General features: G+C 32.6%; 1 protein-coding gene across 3 annotated transcripts in view; it reads left to right on the plus strand.

Moving 5' to 3' along the window:
• The window catches only part of LOC134236221 (small conductance calcium-activated potassium channel protein 2-like), an 88,121-nt gene extending 68,309 nt beyond the window's left edge, over window positions 1-19,812 (plus strand). The window contains exons 5-12 of one of the 3 annotated variants that reach the window (XM_062718379.1): window positions 972-1,390; window positions 6,570-6,705; window positions 7,354-7,464; window positions 8,337-8,464; window positions 10,109-10,178; window positions 12,683-12,754; window positions 15,709-15,810; window positions 16,828-19,812. In XM_062718379.1, the coding sequence (XP_062574363.1) occupies window positions 972-1,390; window positions 6,570-6,705; window positions 7,354-7,464; window positions 8,337-8,464; window positions 10,109-10,178; window positions 12,683-12,754; window positions 15,709-15,810; window positions 16,828-17,193 (1,404 nt within the window). In that variant the 3' untranslated portion in view covers window positions 17,194-19,812. Of the gene's footprint in view, window positions 1-971; window positions 1,391-6,569; window positions 6,706-7,353; window positions 7,465-8,336; window positions 8,465-9,991; window positions 10,062-10,108; window positions 10,179-12,682; window positions 12,755-15,708; window positions 15,811-16,827 lie in introns of all 3 variants that reach the window. The other 2 variants (XM_062718381.1, XM_062718380.1) reach the window with 2 other exon arrangements.
• The last annotated feature ends 3,606 nt before the right edge of the window (window positions 19,813-23,418 follow it).

The raw sequence follows: 23,418 nt of genomic DNA on the forward strand, positions 1-23,418 counted from the left end.
GCGAGATTTCTTTGGTCAGATAATATTGATCATGAAACATATTATTGGTCCTTATTGAAATTCACAGAACTGTTCCCGGTTTCAAATGGTACCGATAGAACTGTATATAATAACGCAGAATGAATTTATTTACATGATTGAAAGAAAAAGATTAAAACTTGGATGGTTTTAAATTTGACACTTTATAATTGTATACACTTAATAGCTTCTCGATTTTGTAATATATAGATTTCAACGAAAATAGCCCTAAAATACGTATGTAAACAACCCCCGAATGCCACCAATTATTTCTATTTTGCCAAATCAGGAACCATACAATGATGCTAAAATTTCGACATTAACTTGACACTCGTATTTCTTATTATGATACCTCGGTCAAAGACTGAATATAGAATTGACACTTAATTTGTCAGGAAGCCCAATTGCTGGGCTTGTGCCTTATTTAAAAAGGCAATTTTTACAACAAAGTTGTATCGATTGGAAATAAAGTGAGCATTTACTGAACAGCCCTTTACGGTAATTTCCCTGAAGTCGGTGCCCCTTGATCGACATCTTTGTACAATCTTGGTCGTAATATCATCCAGTAATAGCAACAGGAATATAATAGTCTCTGTTATTAACAATGGCCTAATCATTTTCAGAGAAAAATTAATGGACAAATGTCAGTAGCACCTGCCTTTTTATATTTATGAAATAAATGAACTCGTCAGACTGAAATTTTACCTCAAAACACATATTTATAGGATAATAATTTCAATAGAAGAATGATTAAGTTTACATGTTCTTCGACTGTAGTTATTGTGTTTTGCATAACAGCTTTCTGTATTTAATATACATGTATGTGTCCTTTTATAGAAGGAAACACAAACATGTAGTAGAAATAAGAAAACACAAGTACGTCTAAATTGAAGCTATGCATGAAGAAATAAATGTACCCAAACTCCTTACACTACTTTATCTTTCTTAAACAGTTGTTTGCCATCGACAATTGTGTAGAAGATTGGCGGATCGCCATTTCTTGGAGGCGTTGTTTTCAACTGGGCCTTGAAATTCTTGTCTGCGCAGTTCATCCAATTCCAGGGGAATTCTTTTTCATATGGAAGACCGAAATCTACGACGGAGCGTCCGTGGTAGAAGAGGACGTTCCGGTGGATATACTTCTTTCTATTCCAATGTTTATGAGACTGTACCTCATAGCCAGAGTGATGTTACTCCATAGTAAACTTTTTACAGACGCTTCCTCGCGAAGTATAGGTGCGCTGAATAGGATTAATTTTGATACTCGTTTTGTGTTAAAGACTTTAATGCACATTTGTCCCGGGACTGTGATGCTGGTGTTTACTCTCTCAATGTGGATTATCACTAGCTGGTTACTACGTGCCTGTGAAAGGTAAAAAAAAGTCAAAAAAAAATAAATTAAAAATCAATTTTTTGCAACAAATGTTATTTAAATAAAGGATTTTACTTCCTTTTCCAAAAGTGGGTGCAAATGCAAAGCTTCCAACTTTTCTTATTGTCCTATATAATATGTAAATAACTCATGAAAAAAGTAACCCCTGGGAGATAACACATGTAACCCTACTTTAAAGCTGGATTTAACATTTTAAAGGTCACTTAAAGCATTAGGTTCTGCTAACGTCCTCGCTGATAATGTCAATTCGTCTCCATCTTTTTTATCTGCAAATTTTTCCACTGTTTAATATAAAATTGAAAGCAGGATGGGATATTCACTTTTTTTGTACCCATGCTATTTTAAAAATCGGAAAATATATATCTACACATTCTATGGTCATTATACAATTTTGTGTATCCCTGTTGTGTGCATGATAGTATGAAGAAACTTTTTCCATTAGAGCTTTTCTCTCTCTCTCTCTCTCAGTGACCTTGAATTAAATCAGATGACTGGTCAAGGTCATTAGTGCGACAATGCTCATAATAATTTTTATCCCCTTAATGTGTTTTCCATTACAGAGTAATGGCCTGTACATGATAACAAACAGACGGACAAAGACATTATCATCCAACACATAAGGTTTTTGCGGGAAAATGCATCTTTTCTGAAAAGCAAACAAATCGTTTTCTCTTGCAATTTTTATGTTTATTTGATTCAAAATTTTCATTTGCTTATTCTTATCCATGATTTTAAATGTTGAAAATTAACTTTTATTATGTCACGTTGATACCGGCGGGGTTTGATTTTACGTATTGTTCTTTCATTGTATAGGAGAAAAAAAAGCAATAACCATCTTTTGAGAAACGTTATAGGAATTAAAACGGTTGTCATAGCAACTAATATCAGACTCAAATCTAGAAGAAACATTAGCGTGATGATGAACATTAAATGCGTGGGTTTTTCTGGATTATATCTGCCGGTGATCATGACAACACGTATATTAAAACTCTTTTTGGTCAAATTAAAAAAAAATAGCTGCAACATGTAGCAAAAGGTATGAAAATGTTACCATTAATAAACCGAGTGGCGGATCCAGAGTTCTTGAAAAAGGGACCGAATCAGCTGAGGGTCGTAGTGGCAAATTTTTTAAATAATGCTCGACTCATTTTAGCTATATTTGAGGTGCGATTAATTTACGTATATTTATGATTTTGTTCAGTGGTCACAGAGGGTAGGGGGTGGGTTAATGCGCCACTAAAACTGTTTTGTAACAGTATCCAGTATTTCATCATCGTTACATTTTTTTCCTTCTAGAATAACAGCAAATTACCTTTCCTTACTTTTCAGTGTTCATTGAAATTTATATAGAACATTGATGTTGGAGTTATAGATATCCAAAGCAATGAAACATTATTTTGAACGTTTCAGTTTTGACAGTTTAAGACCCGGCATTGCGATAGTAATTTCCAGTCGATGAAGATTTTTTTCACCTCTGATTTCAAAATGTTTTAAAGCTCCGTTTTTCCGATTTGAAAAGGAAGAACTTGAAATCTATATATCAATTTCCAGGAATAAAATAAATCAAGGGATTTTGTTTTTGGTAAAAAGCATCAAATTCCTGACAAACTTCACAGACTTAATGTAATATGGTTAATAAATTTTTAAACAAAAGTATTGCTGTCTTTACACTTGGAAAGATAAAAAAAGCAGCTGCTCCAATTCGTGCGTAATTTTATTTTTGGTTAACAAAGTAGAAAATTCCATAAATTACTCTGTCAGGCTAGCAGCGATTATTAAATAACATTCATTAGCCCGAAACAGTTTCCAGCTACAAAGACTATATATTTATCGGCAACTTTCTCTTCTGTAAAAACTCAGATATTGAAATTTGCTAGCTGTTCTTAATGAGCTTGAAGGAAATGCTAATATCTGTTTTGGGCAAACATAAATAAGGATCTTCTTCTAGAATAAATATAATCTTACAATGTACAAAAGAGAAAATCTATATACTAAATAAGAACTCAATTTCCTAGAAGGGAATTAAGAAAAATAATTTGGAACAAAATCACCAGCGTTTTTAACATATGTCATTTTAATTTTTAAGATTCTTGTCGGAAGAGTGGTTAGGAGATTTATAGTATATAGACCACAGAGGGACAGCTTAATGAAGTTTTGATTTAAACATTTTATTGAACACAGTCAATGCGGTTGGACGCAAGTTACACCAATGAAACATATGGAAATAACGAACATTAATGAAGATAAGAAATCCATAAATAAAACAAAATAGGATCAGAGCAAATACGAAACTCCAAAACATCAGAGGTTGGATCAGGTGCCATGTAGGAGTGAGTATCCTACTTAGATTGTCCTCTCCAACACAAACAAAAAAAACCCAAACTTATATACGCATAATGTACAAGCAACAAAAATACAATACAAAAAAGAAGGGAAAGGATGCCGAGAAATAAGAATGGAATTACAATTAGGATAGAAGGTTTTGTGTTATGTAAAAGATACAGAATGGTTACGCTGGTTATTCATTAAATCTTTTCGAGTTTTGATATATTTAGGTGCGGCTTTAACAATGTTGATATTATTTTGTTGACCTAAGTTTGGGGTATATCACGTATAAAGGTTTTGTGTTATGTATGGAAGGTGCTCCTAGAAATGTAGCGATTTTTAATATTTTTATTTAATCAAATTTCTTTCATTTGATGAGAGTGAACTGCTTCATGAATCAGTCGTCAGTAAAATGGTGTAATTCAAATGAGCGCAGTGACCATGAATCTATTTTTAAAGCCTTTAAGCATAAAAAAAGTTCATGATATAAATGCAGCCCTCCTCCTAGGTATCAATACACTGCACTATTTAATGAACAAACAACTTTTATAAATTTACCTTTAGAAACAAATAAGGATATCAATGTGTCAAATATTTGCAAGTACTAGGTCTCGTCAACTTAAATTAATTTAAATTTGTTTACCTATACACACCAAAAAAGAAGAGATTAAAGACTCACAACTCTTCTTACTTTAGCAGGTCTCACATCAGAAGACGTCATTTTTCTTTACAAACAACTCTTAGTTTCTAAAATCAACACTTAAATCAATGTATATTACAAACTTGGAGCCAGGTAAAAAAAGGATTATTGACTTCTGCAAAGCAAAATCATTTTACCAATGAGAAGATTCAATAATATAAGGATGATAAAATAACTTCTTTTGGGCAATTTCATGATAATTAGTTTATTAAATTAAATATATTCAATGGTAGGACAGTCTCTAATTAAGATGTATAAATTATTTTTTGATAATTTGTTGCATTGAAAGGCAATATTAACTATTCAACTACTTTATGCAGAAACTTTGGACGAAGAACAAACAATTCCAGGCCAAAAATTAAAAAAAAATTATTTGAAAAATATTGAAAAGTAAATATAAAATATTTTTTAAATAAATGAATCAACTTGGAAATCAACTTAAGAATTCTAAATGATTTTACTTCGATTTATACAATTTTGCATGCAGCATTCGATTTATGAAGTTCAACGAAGGAAATATCTCAACATGCACCAACGCAATTCAGATAGTCTGTGTTTCTTAAAGATTACAAAATCTGACGTTGGGCTCAAATCTTTTATTCGCAGACATGGCGTAGCAATCACCTATGAACTTTAAAATTAAATATGGGAATCCTTGCGTCGCGGGTACGAACCCCACTGCGACGCAAGGATGAAGAGACTGGTCGCAGTAGGTGCTGGCACGAAAAAGATCCCTCACTTCTCAAAGGACCTAAGTGTCTAGTACATGTCTAAATTTGCAGCCCCCAACTGCAAAATGGTGGCATCTTAATATGAGTAAAAATTTCTGGAAGACCCTTTTACAGACATATGTCAGCACGAAATAAGCAGCCCTACATGTATATGAGACAAATATATGCTTGGCTGCCTCTAAAGAGTTAGTAAAAACCTAAGTGTAACAGACAAAAACCGCATACTGGTACTAGTATTCGAGAACTTTGATTATTTATTATTGTCTATTGAGTGTGCTCTTAGTAATTGATTACTGGATTAAATAACCTTATATGGTTATATCACCTTAATCTATCCATAGAAATTGACATTCAGAATTACGTAAATATACAAATGAATAAAAATAGCCAAAAAGACGGAAACACCTTAACAGTAGTCTCTTTGATCCCAGTCTTGCAGGGCAATGTCAATACAGGTTTTCTAATGAAAGGCGATATATATAATGCTTGATGAAACTTGCACTGAGAACTTATTTCTGTACTAAGTGCTCAATGTTTATGTTAAATGTTGGGGCGTTGACTTGAAAGAGCCTTGCATTCCGTAAGAGTACATGTATATCCGACTATAGCGCAGATTTCATTAGTGATTGCTGATTGAATACGTCAGGAGATGAATCCGGTATAAATTGAAATTTTCCCACAGGAACAATGAGATATCATCCGATGGAAAAGCTAATCTCTCGTGTTCGGTATCTCGACCATTTAACCCATTCAGTAAAAACTGCCTGAAGCATATGTTAACGATCCTCAACAGAACCAAAATACCCATATATATTACTGAGTCGATATAGGGATTACCTTTTTCGTTCTCAGAAACACATTGGTATCATCTTCAAAGACGACATCATTGACACAGAACTGGAAATGGTTGCTAAATTATGATTGTTGTCAAGTGCTATTTTGCTGATTCAGAGGCCCCATCGATCCAATCACTTAAGATTGCAGATTTATATCAATTAGTCAACTTAAACTCAACGTATCTTACAGTATGTGACAAATCACTGCAGCTAGATCGATAAAAGTTAAAAGAGAAGCTTTAAGCTCATTTTGAGATGATATTTGATAACCTAGCTCCGACGTCGGGTCGATATATTATTGTAGGAAGTGTGTCTCGCAATACGAAAGCCCATATGTTAGTTTTCCTTTGAAAATGGAAGAGAAAATACCATGAGCCCTTTACCTTAATAAATGTTGCTTGATTTCGTTAAATTTTACTTAATTTTTTCTTACCACTTTTAAGTGGCAAATAAAATAGCACTGTTTAAAGTTGGCTTGCAAATAGGATAGCACTATTTAAAGTTGCAAAATTAATACTGCATTCATTATGCAATCTTACGGTATTTATTTATTATTATTTTTACAGGTATTTTGATCACAGACACGAGAACATTCTGAATGCCATGTGGATGATATCTATCACGTTTTTGTCGGTCGGGTATGGTGATATCGTCCCTAACACTTATTGTGGTAGAACCATCTCCATAGCGGTAGGCTGCATGGTAAGTGGCAAACCATTCATCTTTAATATAAAGCCAAAGTATGTCAACCCGTTAATGTTGATCTTTAATATAATGCCAAAGTATGTCAACCCGTTTATATAACCATCAATATGACGTCACTGGCTTTTTAATATTTAAGATTCGTAAATTCGGTATAAGACGGAATGCATTCATTACCACAGAAAGCTTTATCAATTTTCGTACAGATGGTGTCAGTGATGGCTTATGTGTTACCGATTACGCTAAAGCCAATCCCTGGCCTTCTTTAAACTAAAAAAAATGTTTCTTCAAAATCGATGCTGATCACGAATGTTTGTTACATATCATTTTGCGTTAATACCTTGTGGTGTGTTGTTAAGAAATTATTCTTTTGTTGCCATAGAAATAGATAAAAATATTCGGAACAGATTCAATGACTATTGTTGACGTTTTCTGCGTCGACTTCTTTTTAAAAAATAAAACCAATTTTGCGTAAGACATCAGCTTCTAGAATATACTTTAATGTAGATGGTCGACCAGAAATCAATTCTACGTTCAAAAGAAATGAATTTAATTAGAAGAAGTCTTGTAGAAACTCATAATTTATTCTCTATAGTGTGATTTACAATAAAGTACTTCAAAATCAGCATTGCTTTCTCTATTTTCTAGGGTGCTGGTATTACTGCTTTGATCGTTGCTGTTTTGTCCAAAAAATTAGAGCTTAGTCGAGCAGAGAAACACGTGCATTTCTTTATGATGGATACCCAACTGTCAAAACGAGTAAGTTACCTTAGGGGGACGATAATCCGGTTATCTGTCGTAACCGTAATGGTTGTAAATAGTGTCTGAATATCCCTATAACTGAACACACTCAAACATGCTGTTTTTTACGTGGATTCATTTGAGCAATGCCACATATGTACATAGTGTAGTTAGAATACTAAAACACAGGAAACCTTTGGTTTAATGTCTTGGAGACCAACAAAAAAAGATCAAGAATTAGACATTGATATTTTGGTTACTTGCATTTTGGGAGTGTAAGGACATTTTCTTCCAGCAAAGACAAGGCAATTATCCTCATCAATTCAAATGTTACATTATAAGTACCTTCATTTATTTTTTGGTGCATGCTATTGTAATATTCTTCAACAAAATAAGTTTGAAAAACTTGTGTCCAATTCCATTGATAATGTTTTAATAAAATACGTTTAAATCAATATTCATGATGCTTACACATTTGTGGCTAGAATATTGTGCATTGAAATTTCCTCTGGGTTAAACCATTGAACTCTGTCCTCCCAAAAGTGGAATGCAAAATCTAATTAAATAAAGTAGAGCACGTACAGACTAATGCCCTTTTTTTATCTATTTTATTTCTTAAATAATCTTGCAATATAACTCAAGTTGCATGTTTTATCTCATAATTGATAAATTACATATAAAAAAGGACAGTAAGCATTGTGCCATTGAGTAATATTTTCTTAAACAAAAAATATCCTTATATAAATTTTTATTCTTATACAAAAAAGAACAAAAAACCAGTAAACTAAAGGAATTACGGATGCTGTACTTACAAGTTTAAGAATTGGCATTATCTGATTTTTTTTTTGTGTCATTGCTTTTAAATGACTAAATTCTGCGCTCTATTTTAGTTGAAGAATGCGGCAGCTAATGTTTTACGAGAGACTTGGTTAATTTACAAATATACAAAACTCGTCAACAAAATAGACGCAGGCAAAGTCAGAGCCCATCAGAGAAAATTCCTACAGGCAATCCACAGGTATGATTAAAAGGAGCATTAAAATGGGTAATCAGTAAATGGGAGATAATTAATGAAATATCTATCAGTTGATACATTTGATTGATTAGATATCAAATATAATTCATATTAAATTTTTGTTGTAGCATGTTCATTTCAAACAGAAAGTCAACTTTCATTAATTTTAGTTTCTAGTATTCGTAAAGAGGAAACTATAATTAAAAAGGTTATATTCAATATATTTTTGTGAATTTAATAATTGAAATTTGACCTTTTACAATAATTTTTATATTAGAAATTTCTTACAATAAAACTTTATGATACAATAAAATAAACCATGAATCGTTGGAGTACGATTGCCTTTATTATCTTTTAGTTGTGAAATGACTCAATTGTTTACAAGTTATTTAAATGCCCTACATGGATTCCCAAAGGTGTCTTGTTAATAAATAATCAGTGTTCTCATTTTCTAATTCAGTTGCATTTCCTTTATGGGGGTGTATGAATTGTATGCAAATTAATATGCGATAAAATAAATCGACAAAATGTCAACAGAGTTTGAAAAAAAAAATCATTTCAAATAGTGCGTATAGAAACAGACGCAAGGGAACTGCTGTTCATTTTAAATTATTCATGTTGCTGAGTTTTAAAGTTATTTGGCTCTAATTACTTTCGAAAGTCAACCCAGTTTTATGATTCGTATATGAAATTAGAAATTTTGACGTTAATTTCATTCACCTGCATTGCGGGTTAACTCTGTCAATTCCACAACTGTCAAGCACAAACAAATAATACATGTTTGTAAATAGATCCCAGATCCCGATTACGTCCAGAAATATTGTATAGTGACATAGAAAACGTCATAAAGGTCCAGATATCTTACCAAACGGTCCAACATTTCTACGAGCGTATAACATGTGGTTTTGGACCGCTCAGTAAAATATTGGAAAAGACCCCCCTTTATGTACAGATTTATATAAGAAACAATTTCTAAAGGTATGAATGTACCTTTTAGATTTTTATTAACCTTTAAACTTTTATACTTTGAGGCCCACTGCTTACCCTTTTTTGGCAATCAAAGTACCATGACTAATGAATTTACATTTTTAAGGAAGCTCTGAACACTGTACGTCAAAAATTTCTATCTACAGCTGTATATATTTATAGGGTAGATTTATGCAGTTTGAATGATCTGCCCTTAGAAGTAAGATAGAAAAAATGGTTATTAACAGTTAATTACACAATTTGTAATACTAGACTAGTATATCGAAATATTTTCAGCATTATATTAGCATTATATAAAATCAAGAATAAGTAAATCAATTCATTTTCCCCATTTATTTTCCCTATGTAAGTAAACAACAGCTCATGAATAGTCTGTTGTCTTTGAATTTTTTTCCTGCAGAAATAAGGCAAGTTAAGAAAATTAACTAACTAGTCATAAAATGCACACATTTATATGATATATTTTCCCCAAGTCCAAATACCACTTCTTATTAGTGTTTAGAGCTTCATGAACATGCATCTAATCCTGTATACTTTTTTCAGCATTCGTGACATTAAGTCGAGCCAAGACAAAGTGGATGATGAGAAATTTTCTATTGACGACATGTCGCAGGTAAAATGGGGTGCCGTCACTAACCAACCTTAATTTTTTTCTTACAGTTTGCGCAAAGTAAAAATGGGGCAAAGGAAATTGGCCGAAAATCAAAACACACTAGTTGATATTGCTAAGGTATAAAGTTACTCTGTTGTTTTCTTGTAATGTACATTTAGATATACTCTTGTTGAATGTCTTGGTCATGTGCACGTATTATTTCGTCAATTCTGTGTTTAGAATCCCATTTAAATATCTCTAAATTCCTGGAAGAACAGAACCGCATGTCGATATAGTTAGTTGACTGTAAAAGAATGTCACTCTTTGGGTATACATTTTTTTCTGACTAGTGTCTACTGCTTGATAATTTGGTTTTTCAAGTAGTAGGGAACACAAATGCACGGTTTGATTTACATATTAATTATTTTACAAAGAGAAGCTGAATTAATTGCATGTGATTTCCTTGTATATGACAAAGCATGTGTGTTTGGACTTTAATGTTGTTTGGTAGATTACCTTTTCCTCTTAGTGAGCATGTTTGTTTAGACTAGGATTCATTGCATCTTCCATAGAAAACCTTTACCTCTTGGTGTATCATGGTGTTTTGTGATAAATATTGTTGGACACCAGACGTTTCCATCTTCAAAGTGTTCTGTATCCCGAGGTTTCATTTTATTTTTTTGGTACAACTGCAAAGAGATTGAATCCCGGCTAACTGTCAACTGAACTGTGCTTGCGATTAGAACCTTTTCTTTTTATTCAAAGTGAAATATTTACCAATACATCAAATATGCTGTTAAAGACATTTGATGGTTTTCCTCCTTATTCTAACATGTTGTTGCTCAATGAAGGAAATTATTTTTTACAGCTAGAAATGTCATGATATTTTTTGTTTCTGCGTCATGCAAATAATGTCTAAAGAAAGTGAACTTCAATACTTAACCCTTTGAGCTCATATTTTGTGGGTCTTTTTTCAATTAAGCAGTTAAATCTCAAAGTCACAGTCACTGCTATAAAACACATCGTTCAAGGACATGTACTTCGAGAGGCATTTTCAATCCCCTTTAGAGCTCAAGTCACGATAGTCTTGGAGATTTTTTGGTTTAGAAACAGATGCAAGAGCTTGGAAATTGGAAAACATTGCTTTCATTTGATGTCGTCGCAGTGTGGGTGGAATACTTATAATAATACCTGTAGCTTCAATCTTATAAGAAAACAATGGAATGAATTCTGATTCCCCCCATTTTATATCCTTTAGTCAGTTAATTGACTTTATGTGCAGTACAATTTTGTCTTTCATGTTTTTATTGTTAGTGTGCATATCAGCCACTGAACATACGTGGGTAGATTTTTTGGTTTAACACTCTCCTCCCTCAAAAAAGGTTTGACAGCTCTTGATGAGTAAGTCCAAAGCTTGTAAGCGAATTTATGAAATCAAATTTTAAAGAAAATGATACCGTTCACTTTGGATCACAGGCCTTTGGATCACTTAATTCTGACTTACAAAAGTTTGGTTGAAAAAAAAACAAACACCCAAAATGTTTCGTAAGTCGGATTAAAGCGATCTAAATGCCTGTGCTTTGGATACACATGTAATACAAGGGCTAAAATGGTACTGAAGTTCAAGACACATGTTTCTAAATTTCATAAATTATACAGGACAACTAGGATTAATATTTATATGCGTGGCTTGGAGGAAACATTTTATGAATAAAAAAAAATTCAGACAATAATTGTTGCTACTTCAACATTATCCTATAACCAGTTTGTTGCAGATTTACTTTTGCATTTAAGTAAAATGCCCCCAGTGTTTGATAATACTCAAAGGCCTCCTTTATATAACAAGTTTAATCTGAAATATTTGATTTTATAAAATTTGTCAATTACACGGACAATTGTGCATGAAGGTTATAAAATTTTAAACAATATTTTCCCTTAAGTTTAGATTTCTAAGATTTTATATTTGGTAAACATCTAAGTTTATTTTATTTTTAAACATTTATCATATTTACTCGTTCGTATAGACTTGAGTATCGTACACGTATAAGTTAATGGTCTTTGGAGAATAACACTTCTTGCTTACGTCCGCGAAAACGTAATTAAACGTTACTGTCAAATATCAACACCTGCTTTTCCCTAGCACCCTATTACTTCTCAACCATTTCTTTGTAATTAAGTTACTAGAAGTAGTTTCGTGGTGAAAGTGTTAGAATTGCCTGCTGCAATGGTACTTTGATTTTGTCTTTTGCTGCTGATGGAATATGAAACACCCTTTCCCCCTCTTTCCTATATTTTATTGTTGTCATCCTGTTGCACATGTCCCCTCCGCAAGATCCTTCTTTTTGTATTCATTTTAGCTTTGGTTAAGTCATAAAAAAGACGGACAAGGAAAGGGACAAATCCAGTGCCCTGCTTGAAACATAAAATAATGCTTAAATTTGCTCACATTTGTCGCCACAAGCAGCAGGCTAAAATGGATACAAAAAGATTACATGTAACAGACGCCGGCAATTGTTATGTTTAATTAACAAATCATTTTGATCAGATCTGCTCTTTATGACTATTTTAATGCTGCTCACATTTTGTAGATTTTTTTTAGTCTGAGTCAAGCAGGTTCGATTATCCCTTTCCTTTCTTTGTAGAGTTTAGGTCGTACAGGCCTGGAACCGCCTCACAGTGTGTATATTTCAATACCCCACGTGCAATTCAAACAGGTTTGACCGCATAAAAACTGCACACCGTATTTATACATGTGTAGCAGCCAAAATGCATCATGCTCTGTAGTTGTAGTTAGATTTGTCCCTTATATCACGCATGAATGCGGGGCACGATGTCTGTCGATAATTGTTCAATGTGGCGTCTAAATTACATGTAGTTACGTGATGGTATAAATGAATCTCTTCAAAATGGTTTCAGCTGGAACAATTGCTTGCGCTACTTATATACTGTAGATCACTAAATTTTCGCGACACCTAATTTTCGCGAGATAGTCATTGATTCTTGATTAGCGAGACAAAATTTTCGTGAGTTGTGGTTATTGCTTTATATATTCTTAAGGAATGATATTATACGCGAGAATTAAATTTTCGCGAGCACACTGTCTCGCGTAATTACGCGAAAATAAAGTTCTCGCGAATAAAAAGTGATTTACAGTATATAGAGTTGCACGTTTTATCAATATTAGGTGGTATTACTTTGTCTGGTCTATCTTTTCAGTAATGTATATTGTCTATAGTTGTGTTTAACTGCAATAATAACAAATTAGCATGAGGGTGTAGGATTTATTCAAGTACTCTAGAGCTCCACACGCTCATATGTCACATATTGTATATTGTAGGATTTTTTTCAGCATGGCTTTTTTGCTGTACTGTGTTGCCTGCACAGTAGTAAAGGCTTCAGCTTTAGGAGGTGCATATTGTGATAACTAGAAGCGCATGTTGTACGAATGCTATTATGATATGTGTCAGCCTCCTAGCTTATGCTGTAAGGAAGAATATTATCGCCTAAGGGAAAAAAACTCAAATTTACCATCTGAAATTGTAAATTCATGTACATCATATAGAATGAAGTTCTGGGTAATCAAATTGTCTATAAAATTATTTACAGTGCAATTTGGTGTTTTCGCATATTTACATGGTAGAGCAATTTTACATTTATAATGTTTTTTTTAATTCCTCGAAATTGGCAGATTAATTTGAAGAGAGTATATTTTTGGCATAGCCAGACATCAACCGTGTTTATTATACTCACTTGTCATAGCATAATACAGAACAATTATTCTCTTCCAATATGATTCTTATTACCCTCGACCTCGTCAGCCTTGCAGCTTAGTGTTGACTTTCGTTGCGTTATTGTTATCATAATCATAAAGAGTAAACACAATTGTACTCGTTAACTACCATCACGATGGCAGAACGTTAAAATTGAGAAGCATTTGTGAACTTGTGAAGCTCAAATTTCAAACCAAAGTACCAATTTTGAAAATTCAGTAAATAATTTTGAGTGAATTAAGTTTTGCAGATATTGAGGTAAATCGTTTGTCTGTTATACTGCGTTATTTTTTAATTAAAACAAAAAATTCAAGATACTGAAATATTACCAACGTTTCTTTTGTTCTCACAACCAAAAAAATAGTAAGGTAAATTTGAAAGTGCAAAATTATAATCTCGAACTTATACAATTCCCTGTTCCAAGAGACACGAAACTTTAAAAATTGGTTAACAGTAAAACACACTTTTAGCGAAGTGCCAGAGAAGATGGATTTTGCTTTGGTAAAACGTAATTTGTAACATTCGTTACGTTTACATGTTTTAGTCCCCTTGGAATATAAATCACTTAGCTGCTGTGTAAATTCATCATAAGGATACATGCATCTTCTATATAGCGTGTTTTACTGTATATCAGAATACTGATATGAGTTTGACCTGCCATTTTATTTTTTTCTACCTTTACCTACATGTGCTTATTTAAAGAGGTCTAGGATACAAATGGTAATCAAAGATGGGGATATAATTAATTCTTGAAGTATATGTGTGGTTTTCTTGTGGAAGTCCGAAATCTTTAATGTTTATGTATTTGACACTATATATACAGTACTGTTTGTCCTCTATTGACTCTGCTACTTTGTTTATACAGACTATACAGGTGAGGAGTTATGTGGATTTCAGGTGTCGGTCGCTTTATTTTGTTCTAATATATTGTTTGAATTCAAAATTTACCCGAAAAAGTAAGATCCACCCCATATTGGGAGATATGTGATAATAATCAAAACGATTTTTGAAAATTCTTAAAAGGATTTTTTGAAATTCTTACTTGAACTAGTAAATTGACAATTTCTTATACTTTTGAAAAGTTAGTCTAGCTGCTCGATGAATATATTTCTTTTGCGAAAAATGATGCTCTAAGGTATTCTTTTCATTTTACTTTTTTTTAAAATTCTCATTTCTTTCTGCAATATTCCCCAATGCTCTTTTATGTTGTTACCTTAATAAACAAATGACTCTGTTGTAAAATTAAAGAAACGTATTTGTTTCCAAGGAAACAGAGTAGTTTCTCATACATGTTCATTCGCCATAAATGGATTTTGCTATATAAGCTATTTACCTCTCTAAAAGGCATCAAATTGTATTGCAGTTTTGCATGTTTGAGAGTTGTCGAATGGTTATGCTTACAGATTCGTCTATGAAATTTGACAGAAATGTTGTATAGTTGTTGTTTTTTAGATTTTGTTGATGCTTTTTCTTGAAGGATTTGAAAATTGAATCAAGCTTACAGCGTGACGTGAATAATTAATTATGCTGAATATTTCAGCGTGACTAACACGACTAATTTATTTATTTGAATAAATGTTTTCAGTGGGAATCGACAAATTCAAATTTCATCAACAAATGTTAATTTTACATATTTCATATTTTTTCAAATCAATTGATCAACAAATGATAGATCTAGAAACATTTTAGTTGAAATTTTATTTGAATTTAATTTTTTTTAATTTAATTTACTTTTAATTGAGTTATCCCTAAGCTTTTCATTGCTCAATAAATAAGCAAGATGAAAAGAATCTCTTCAAACAGCACGTGGTATTCTACTGTAAAAAAAAAAGGCTATACCAAAGACTGCATTTTAGAGAATTCACTTCATACAACAATTGGGGAATCTTGTTTTTCAGACGCAGGGACAAATTCATGACACCGTTTCAGACGTATTTACAAAGACTTCTACTCTGGAGGATCGAGTGAACAAAATAGAAAACACCCTTGTATCTTTACAAGTAAGTAAACATTAACTAGCTTTGAAGACGTCTAGAAGATCCCACATCGAAGTGATGAAACGCATTCCTTAGAATCTGAGTTCCAGAATAAGCTGGTGAATAACTCAAGCTAAATTTTCATATCAAGGAATACAGATACCGCAGGAATACGTTTTCTGACAACAAGTTCTATTGGCTTTTATGCCCTTATGAGTGTATCAGGTGTCGAATGGCAGTATGTATACATCTGTTCTCGTTCGTTGTTTCCGACAGAAATGTACATTGTACAATGTTTCTCTTCTCCTTCAGTTCAAAAAGAATATTATATGAAACGGGTTAACGAACAGTATTCAAACATGAAAGGTCATTTAAAAATTATAAATCTGGTGCAGAGCAAACACGTAACATTCAAAAACATCAGAGATGGGTTCAATTGCCAAGAAGTGAGCTGTCCCCACCAACCGACCACACCCGCCATGTGTTCCTTGTCTTGATCGGGAAAAATGGAAAACTCCGTCAACATAATGGCCTAACAATTTGAATGTTAAATGTAACTCGGCATTTACTTCATGAAACATGTAGATTGTATTTGATGGCAAGGTCATTGTATCGACCTTAAATTCTCGAAACTCAAGCGAAATTGTCGATATCTCTGATTCATCAACTTGTTTGTCAGTACCTTTTCATCGTCTTAAAAATTGTTCATACGTAGAGTATACTCTTGCATTTTGAATCAATAGCTGGAAGGCATAAATAAGAGGAGTCGATAGAAAAATTGAAGTTATCACGTTTTTCATATTGTAAGGTTACATATGCATTTTACGTCTTCTTTTTGTAGATGGTGCTATATTTGTCGTATCCCGAGAAACTACTGATGAAGCCCAGCTGCCCTTCTGAGTCTTTTACTATATATACGAATCACAGATATTAATATTATTTATATACCTATGATTAAATATAAATTTATTTTTTAGATTTGTTGCCATCCATTTAATTTATATGCTTAAATTAAAATTGAAACCATTCTTTTTCTTCAAGGAGCATCTTGAAAGACTTCCAGTACTCATAGCGGATAAAGTATCTTCACGTAGAAACGAACCCCAATACACACTACCTCCTGTTCGTGATTTGGACAGGGATCGAACTTCGCGGGAAGTAGAACGTGAAAAGCATTTGGAGGCACGTGATAGACTGTTTGAGCCACGTGATCTTGTTGAACAACGAGAGCGGGAAAAAAGGACTGGAGATTTTAATTCGGACCTTCCCGATAGTGCAGAATCTACAAGGTCGGAATTTAATCAACTTCGAAAAACTTCGCCACCTCGTCGCCGAAAACAATCTGCTCCATCAACAAACACTCTTACACAATACCCACCGTCTCAAGGGAGCATGAGTCAAATCTAATATTGACCTGGATTTTCCCTAAGAACCCCCAATAAAATGGTTTTTACGGAATCAAAATTGGTGCCAGTAAAGTCATTCCAATACTGTTGTTTGAATACTAGAATCTACTCGACTTCATTGATTTCTCTATAACATATATCAACGATTAATGCTAATACGTACACTATAATCGCTAATGATGAAAGTGTCATATGTGATTTTTTTTGTATTGGCGTATAGCATTTAAGTGATGAATGTTTGAACAGGAAAGCGACTCCTGTGATTTGGTTGCTAAGTGACAGATGTTTCATATGACTATAACCGTTACTTCTTTCTGTCTTACTAGACTGGCAAAATCTGTGATATACACAACGTTATATTGTGATGTAGGATCTTGTTTGATGTGCGGTAGAAAAGAAATTTGGCGTGGTCCCAGTGATGACCTGACAGAGTGATTAATTATTTAATAATTAATACCGTGTCTTCCGTTCGCAGGGCTCACTTCCTGGACCCGCCTCGGACACATTCCTCCCGCTTAAATTCCTTTTATATCCATATAGAAGTTTTCAGTCATGAATTTCTACAGTGCCTCGACTTTTCTTTTAAATACTAATTGGTTAATCCTTTTGAGTTTACTGTCGTATAATCACATTAATATTAATGCAAAATTAGACATTTTACGCCCAGAAAATTTACCCTTTTTCTTTCCTCGTTAACCAGAATTTTTTGGAGGTTGAAACGCTATGGTAATTTTTGAAAAAGGGTACTTACCTACAAGTGTAGAACTGACAATGTTCTAATATTACCTCATCTCATTACCTGCCTAGCCCATGTGTATATTGCTATCTGTTTATGTCCATCGTCCTTAAATATGGGAACATTTCTAACATTATATGTCTAGGAACAATGAGCTTAATCCGTTTTAACGAGATTTGTAAAAATTTATAGTATTTACAGATGGCCCCTTTCTCCCCTTTGGTAAAAACCTTAAATTCAGACCAAAACAAAACGTTCTTCTACCAAATTATTGCAAACTGTTTAATTTCAAATCAGTTCAAATCACATATGAAAAGTTAATAAAGGCTCTCGTATAATACAATATGATAAGAACCATTTGGACATGGTGATGGTTAGGTAATAATGACTGGTAGGGAAAAAGTCTGAAATTCATAGATTTATAATTACGATTCAGTCATGGGGAGTAGATATGTATCAGATATTTTATCAGGTTTGATACTCGGATGTCTGTCAAGGTCCTATGGCCTGTTACATTAACCAAAGAACTATAACTCCTCTCACTTACATTAAACTTGGTTTTGTTATAATATTCATAACTTTTCTAATAATAATTAGAAGGGAAAAAAATCCAACATTTTTAAAGTTTATTAAAGCAAGTTCTATTTCTCTACATTTTTTCCCAACCTTTTTTGTATTGAAAGTCACAATTTAACTAATCCTTAATTTATGTATATTTAAATTTTTTTAGACTGGAAAGTTTGAGGCTTTCATCTGTTGGTGAAGACTAAATAAACTTGATATATTTTTGTAAAGTGTAAATATATAGTTCCTAATACGTATAACGTCTTTGTTTTGTTATTGTGTCGACATATGTTTGTAATATCATTCCCACATGCTCAACAGTTATATATAGAGATGTTATGATTTTCTCCCGTTATTTTATTTGTATATATTAAATAATGAAATTGTAAAATTAGGGTTTTTTTATTTAATTTACATTATTGAATTTCCACTTTAATCAAAGCAAATGTGCAAAATGTTTAAAAGAATTCTAATTTTAAAAGGACCTACGCAATACAGTGAAAAAAAATGATATAGGAGAAAAAGTAAAAAAAAAAACTTGTTTACTATCCAATAAAGACGAAGTACTTAATCGTAAATCCTCATTCGAGAATTTCCTGGGATCACTCTAAATATTGATCAGTGTGAAACTTTTGTGAATAACCTTTTTGTCTAACATTTATGTTATTTTCTCTTAATACGTCTCATATTTAAAACTTGTTTGCGTTGTGTTATTTAATGGTGCGACAATTCCAACCCTTTTTCTTGCTGCATTTTTTATACACTAAGAAAAATATGTGAATTAGTTGGTGTTCATTTATGTATAGTAATTATAAGGATTGGGACATCGCTAATTTTCTTGAAATTATAAACTCTTGTCTTTTTTTACGGTTATTTACCTTTCCTCTCCTCACATGAACATAAAGAATAATAAACAATATGGTAAACATTTCAAACATTCCAATATTTCAAATTGTAAAATTACTCAAATTATTTGGAACTGAAATACCGGGTTTTAAAAAAAAAAAGTCTTTTTTTTTTATATACTTATATTCACTTTTTTACGCAGAACATGCATTTACTTATATTAACCTGCAACAACAATTTGTATTCAAAATTCAGGGTTTTTGTTCAGAAAAAAATAATTCTCAAATTAATAATATGAGATTGTATGAAAAATTATAAGTTGTATAAGAACTGCTTGTACTGTATCTGTTCTAATGTCGTTGCCTTCTTTTTTAACATCAGCGGACCCTGATATTAAAATATTGCACTCATAGTCATTGACATTATATGGTTTGGAAGTGATTCTGCGAAATAAAATAAAATGTAACACAAATAGTTTTGATTTGTTTTTATTTCAAGACAATTGGATTCTGTTCAATAAATTTCTGATAAGTTATGAGTGAACGCTTAAACAGTGCTGTGAATTCTAAACTGCAATCCACTGCAGAAAAAAACCCATATTGATGTCCTCAGATTTATATACTACATACTGACCAGATGTTTCTTGCAGAACGATATACTCAACCTTGTACATAAAACCATATTCTCAAAGTCCCATTCCTTTAATGACTACGGTTAGCGAACATTGCCGTTTGTTTTGCTAGTTGGATCGGTATACAAATTGATTCTAATTCTTGTGTTTTTCACAAATATAAGGTAATTTGAGTTCCATTTTATGTTTGTTCTTCCAACTTAGTGTTGAATAGGTGCTGATAAAAAATTTTATTTGACTCGGTTAAATGTTCCTATTTAACAAAAAAATGTTAGTCGCCTGCTAGTCCGAATTATCTGACGTGTTCCATATTCAAGATTTAAATATTTTACTTGCCAGGAAAACATCAGAACCGGTGTCATTGTGCAACTGGAAATTTCGTCATAGAGCTCAAACCTGAACTTATTTTCGATACTTGCAAACCCAAATCAATCCGAACTCACAATTTATCAATAGCACAATGCCTTCAGTACTCACTAATATCGATGAAAAGAAAATGTCTCTCCACATTTCGAAACAATCTTGCAAGATTTGAAAATGCATGAGTTGAAAACAAAACTCGGCTGACTAATGAAATGTTTCTATCGGGACTGTAGATATAAAACGATGGTGAGTGCTAAAAGTATTGTATCTTAAGATGTAAATACAGCATTCAGTTTGTTAGTATATAAAATCAAACCAAGAATTCCGGCATCCGCCTCAAGTTGGAGGTGGCGTATTTCCAGTTTTCGTACTGACACCGGTTCTGACGTTTTCCGGGTACGTAAAATATTAAAATCATGATTCATTGTATGTTGTCATTAAATTAATCCAGATAAAACGAAGCACTGAAAGTGACCTTAAAAACTTGAAAAGAAAATTTATGAACATATTCATTTATAAAAACTCTGAAACAAACCACAAATATCAAACATATTATTAAACCTGTAAAATTTAATTGATGGGGTGTAAAAAATGTTTTTAGATTCAAATATATTATAAATATTACTATTAAACTGGTTTGACTAAAAAAAATAACCTTTGATTCATTCTTGAACTATATATAATCCTTCAGTATTTAACATGGATCTTGGAAAGTCCAGTTTCTTCGGTATGAAGAATTTGTCTATAAGTTCGTTATATATTTCGTCTTTTCTAGACAAACCAGTCCTTACATCAGAAGTGTAAAGTAAAAAAAATCCTATTACATGTATAGAAATAGATCATTTGAAACCAGAAGTCTCTGTCGAGACTGAAGCTCTACTGGTTTATACTTATAGCAAAGGAAGAGAAAAGTACTTAAGCAGTTGGGAATTGAAACTTTACAACAGCAATGAATAGAATAATGATCCTTGATTAAGTCTCTTTATGTTCTTAGTGTAGCCTACTTGCAAGCCACATTATATTATAATCAGACTAAAACTGTAATTGGAGTAGCATTTTGAATGTATTTAACAGAAATTTCTATTTTTAGTAACCAAGGCAACACCGTTCGTTGAAATCAAAAACCAATACACAGAATTATGTATCTTGTGTAGTCTACTTGTGTGCCAAGTTATATTGAAATCAGACCAAAACTGTAAGAGACATAGCATTTTGAAAGAATTTCACAGAAATTTCTATTTTTAGTAACCAAGGCAACACCGTTCATTGAAATCAAAAACCAATATACAGAATTATGTACCTTAGTGTAGTCTACTTGTGTGCCAAGTTATATTGAAATCAGACCAAAACTGTAAGAGACATAGCATTTTGAAAGAATTTCACAGAAATTTCTATTTTTAGTAACCAAGGCAACACCGTTCATCGAAATCAAAATCCAATAAACAGAACAGGAACCCCCTGAAACCCCAGTTTTGATACATGTGCTTGGAAGCCTTCGAGAGCATCATTGTTCAGGACATTTTTCAAATTTTTATTGGTATGTAGCTAGTAATCGGATGGTGACTAAGGTAATCGGATGGTGACTAAGGTCATCGGGCGAATCGGTAGGGGTCATTGGAAGAAAAATGAGTTGTAGTTAAGGATTTAAGGATTGGCCGATGTAGGGCCGATATCGTCGAATTATGTATCTAAGTGTAGTCTACTTGTGTGCCAAGTTATATTGAAATTAGACCTAAACTGTAGGAGGAGTAGCATTTTGAAAGAATTTCACAGAAATTTCTATTTTTAGTAACCACGGCAACACCGTTCATCGAAATCAAAAACCGATAAACAGAATTATGTGTCTTAGTGTAGTCTACTTGTGTGCCAAGTTATATTGAAATCAGACCAAAACTGTAAGAGACATAGCATTTTGAAAGAATTTCACAGAAATTTCTATTTTTAGTAACCAAGGCAACACCGTTCATTGAAATCAAAAAACCAATATACAGAATTATGTTTATGTATATGTGCCAAGTTATATTGAAATCAGACCAAAACTGTAAGAGACATAGCATTTTGAAAGAATTTCACAGAAATTTCTATTTTTAGTAACCACGGCAACACCGTTCATCGAAATCAAAAACCGATAAACAGAACAGGAACCCCCTGAAACCCCAGTTTTGATACATGTGCTTGGAAGGAGAGCATCATTGTTAGGACATTTTTCAAATTTTTATTGGTATGTAGCTAGTAATCTTTTTCACAGAAATTTCATTGGAAGAAAAATGAGTTTTTAGGATTTAAGGATTGGCCATGGCAACGAATTATGTATCTAAGTGTAGTCTACTTGTGTATCAAGTTATATTGAAATCAGACCAAAACTGTAGGAGGAGTAACATTTTGAAAGAACACAGAAATTTCTATTTTTAGTAACCACGGCAAAGATTTATGTAAACAGAATTAATGTTGTCTACTTGTGTGCCAAGTAATATTGAAATCAGACCTAAACTGTAGGAGGAATAGCAGTTTGAATGTTTTTCACAGAAATTTCTATTTTTAGTAACCACGGCAACACCGTTCATCGAAATCAAAAACCAATATACAGAATTATGTACCTTAGTGTAGTCTACTTGTGTGCCAAGTTATATTGAAATCAGACCAAAACTGTAAGAGACATAGCATTTTGAAAGAATTTCACAGAAATTTCTATTTTTTAAAGCAAATCGAAATTAAAAACCGATATACAGAATTATGTACCTTAGTGTAGTCTACTTGTGTGCTAAGATATATTGAAATCAGGCCAAAACTGTAGGAGGAGTAGCATTTTTAAAGAATTGTCTACAGACAGACAGACAGACAGACGGTCGGACGCCGGATGCATTACTATCGCATAAGCTCTTCTGGTCTCTGACCAGTAGAGCTAATAAAAACACACCACTGCATGGATCACTCATCTGGCTTCGTCAAGTAATAATGACATAATATGTATAACTATTAATGTCAATGAATGGATAATCGAAAACGTACTGTTGCCATTCCATTTTGACTGAAAGCATTCATTGTTCGTCTAGTTAAATGTTCTTAAGATTAACAAGTTTTTTTTT

The sequence above is a fragment of the Saccostrea cucullata genome, unplaced genomic scaffold (assembly GCF_032062105.1).
Source record: "Saccostrea cucullata isolate Sc308-1 unplaced genomic scaffold, CSIRO_AGI_Scuc_v1 ctg172, whole genome shotgun sequence".
Lineage (NCBI taxonomy): Eukaryota > Metazoa > Mollusca > Bivalvia > Ostreida > Ostreidae > Saccostrea > Saccostrea cuccullata.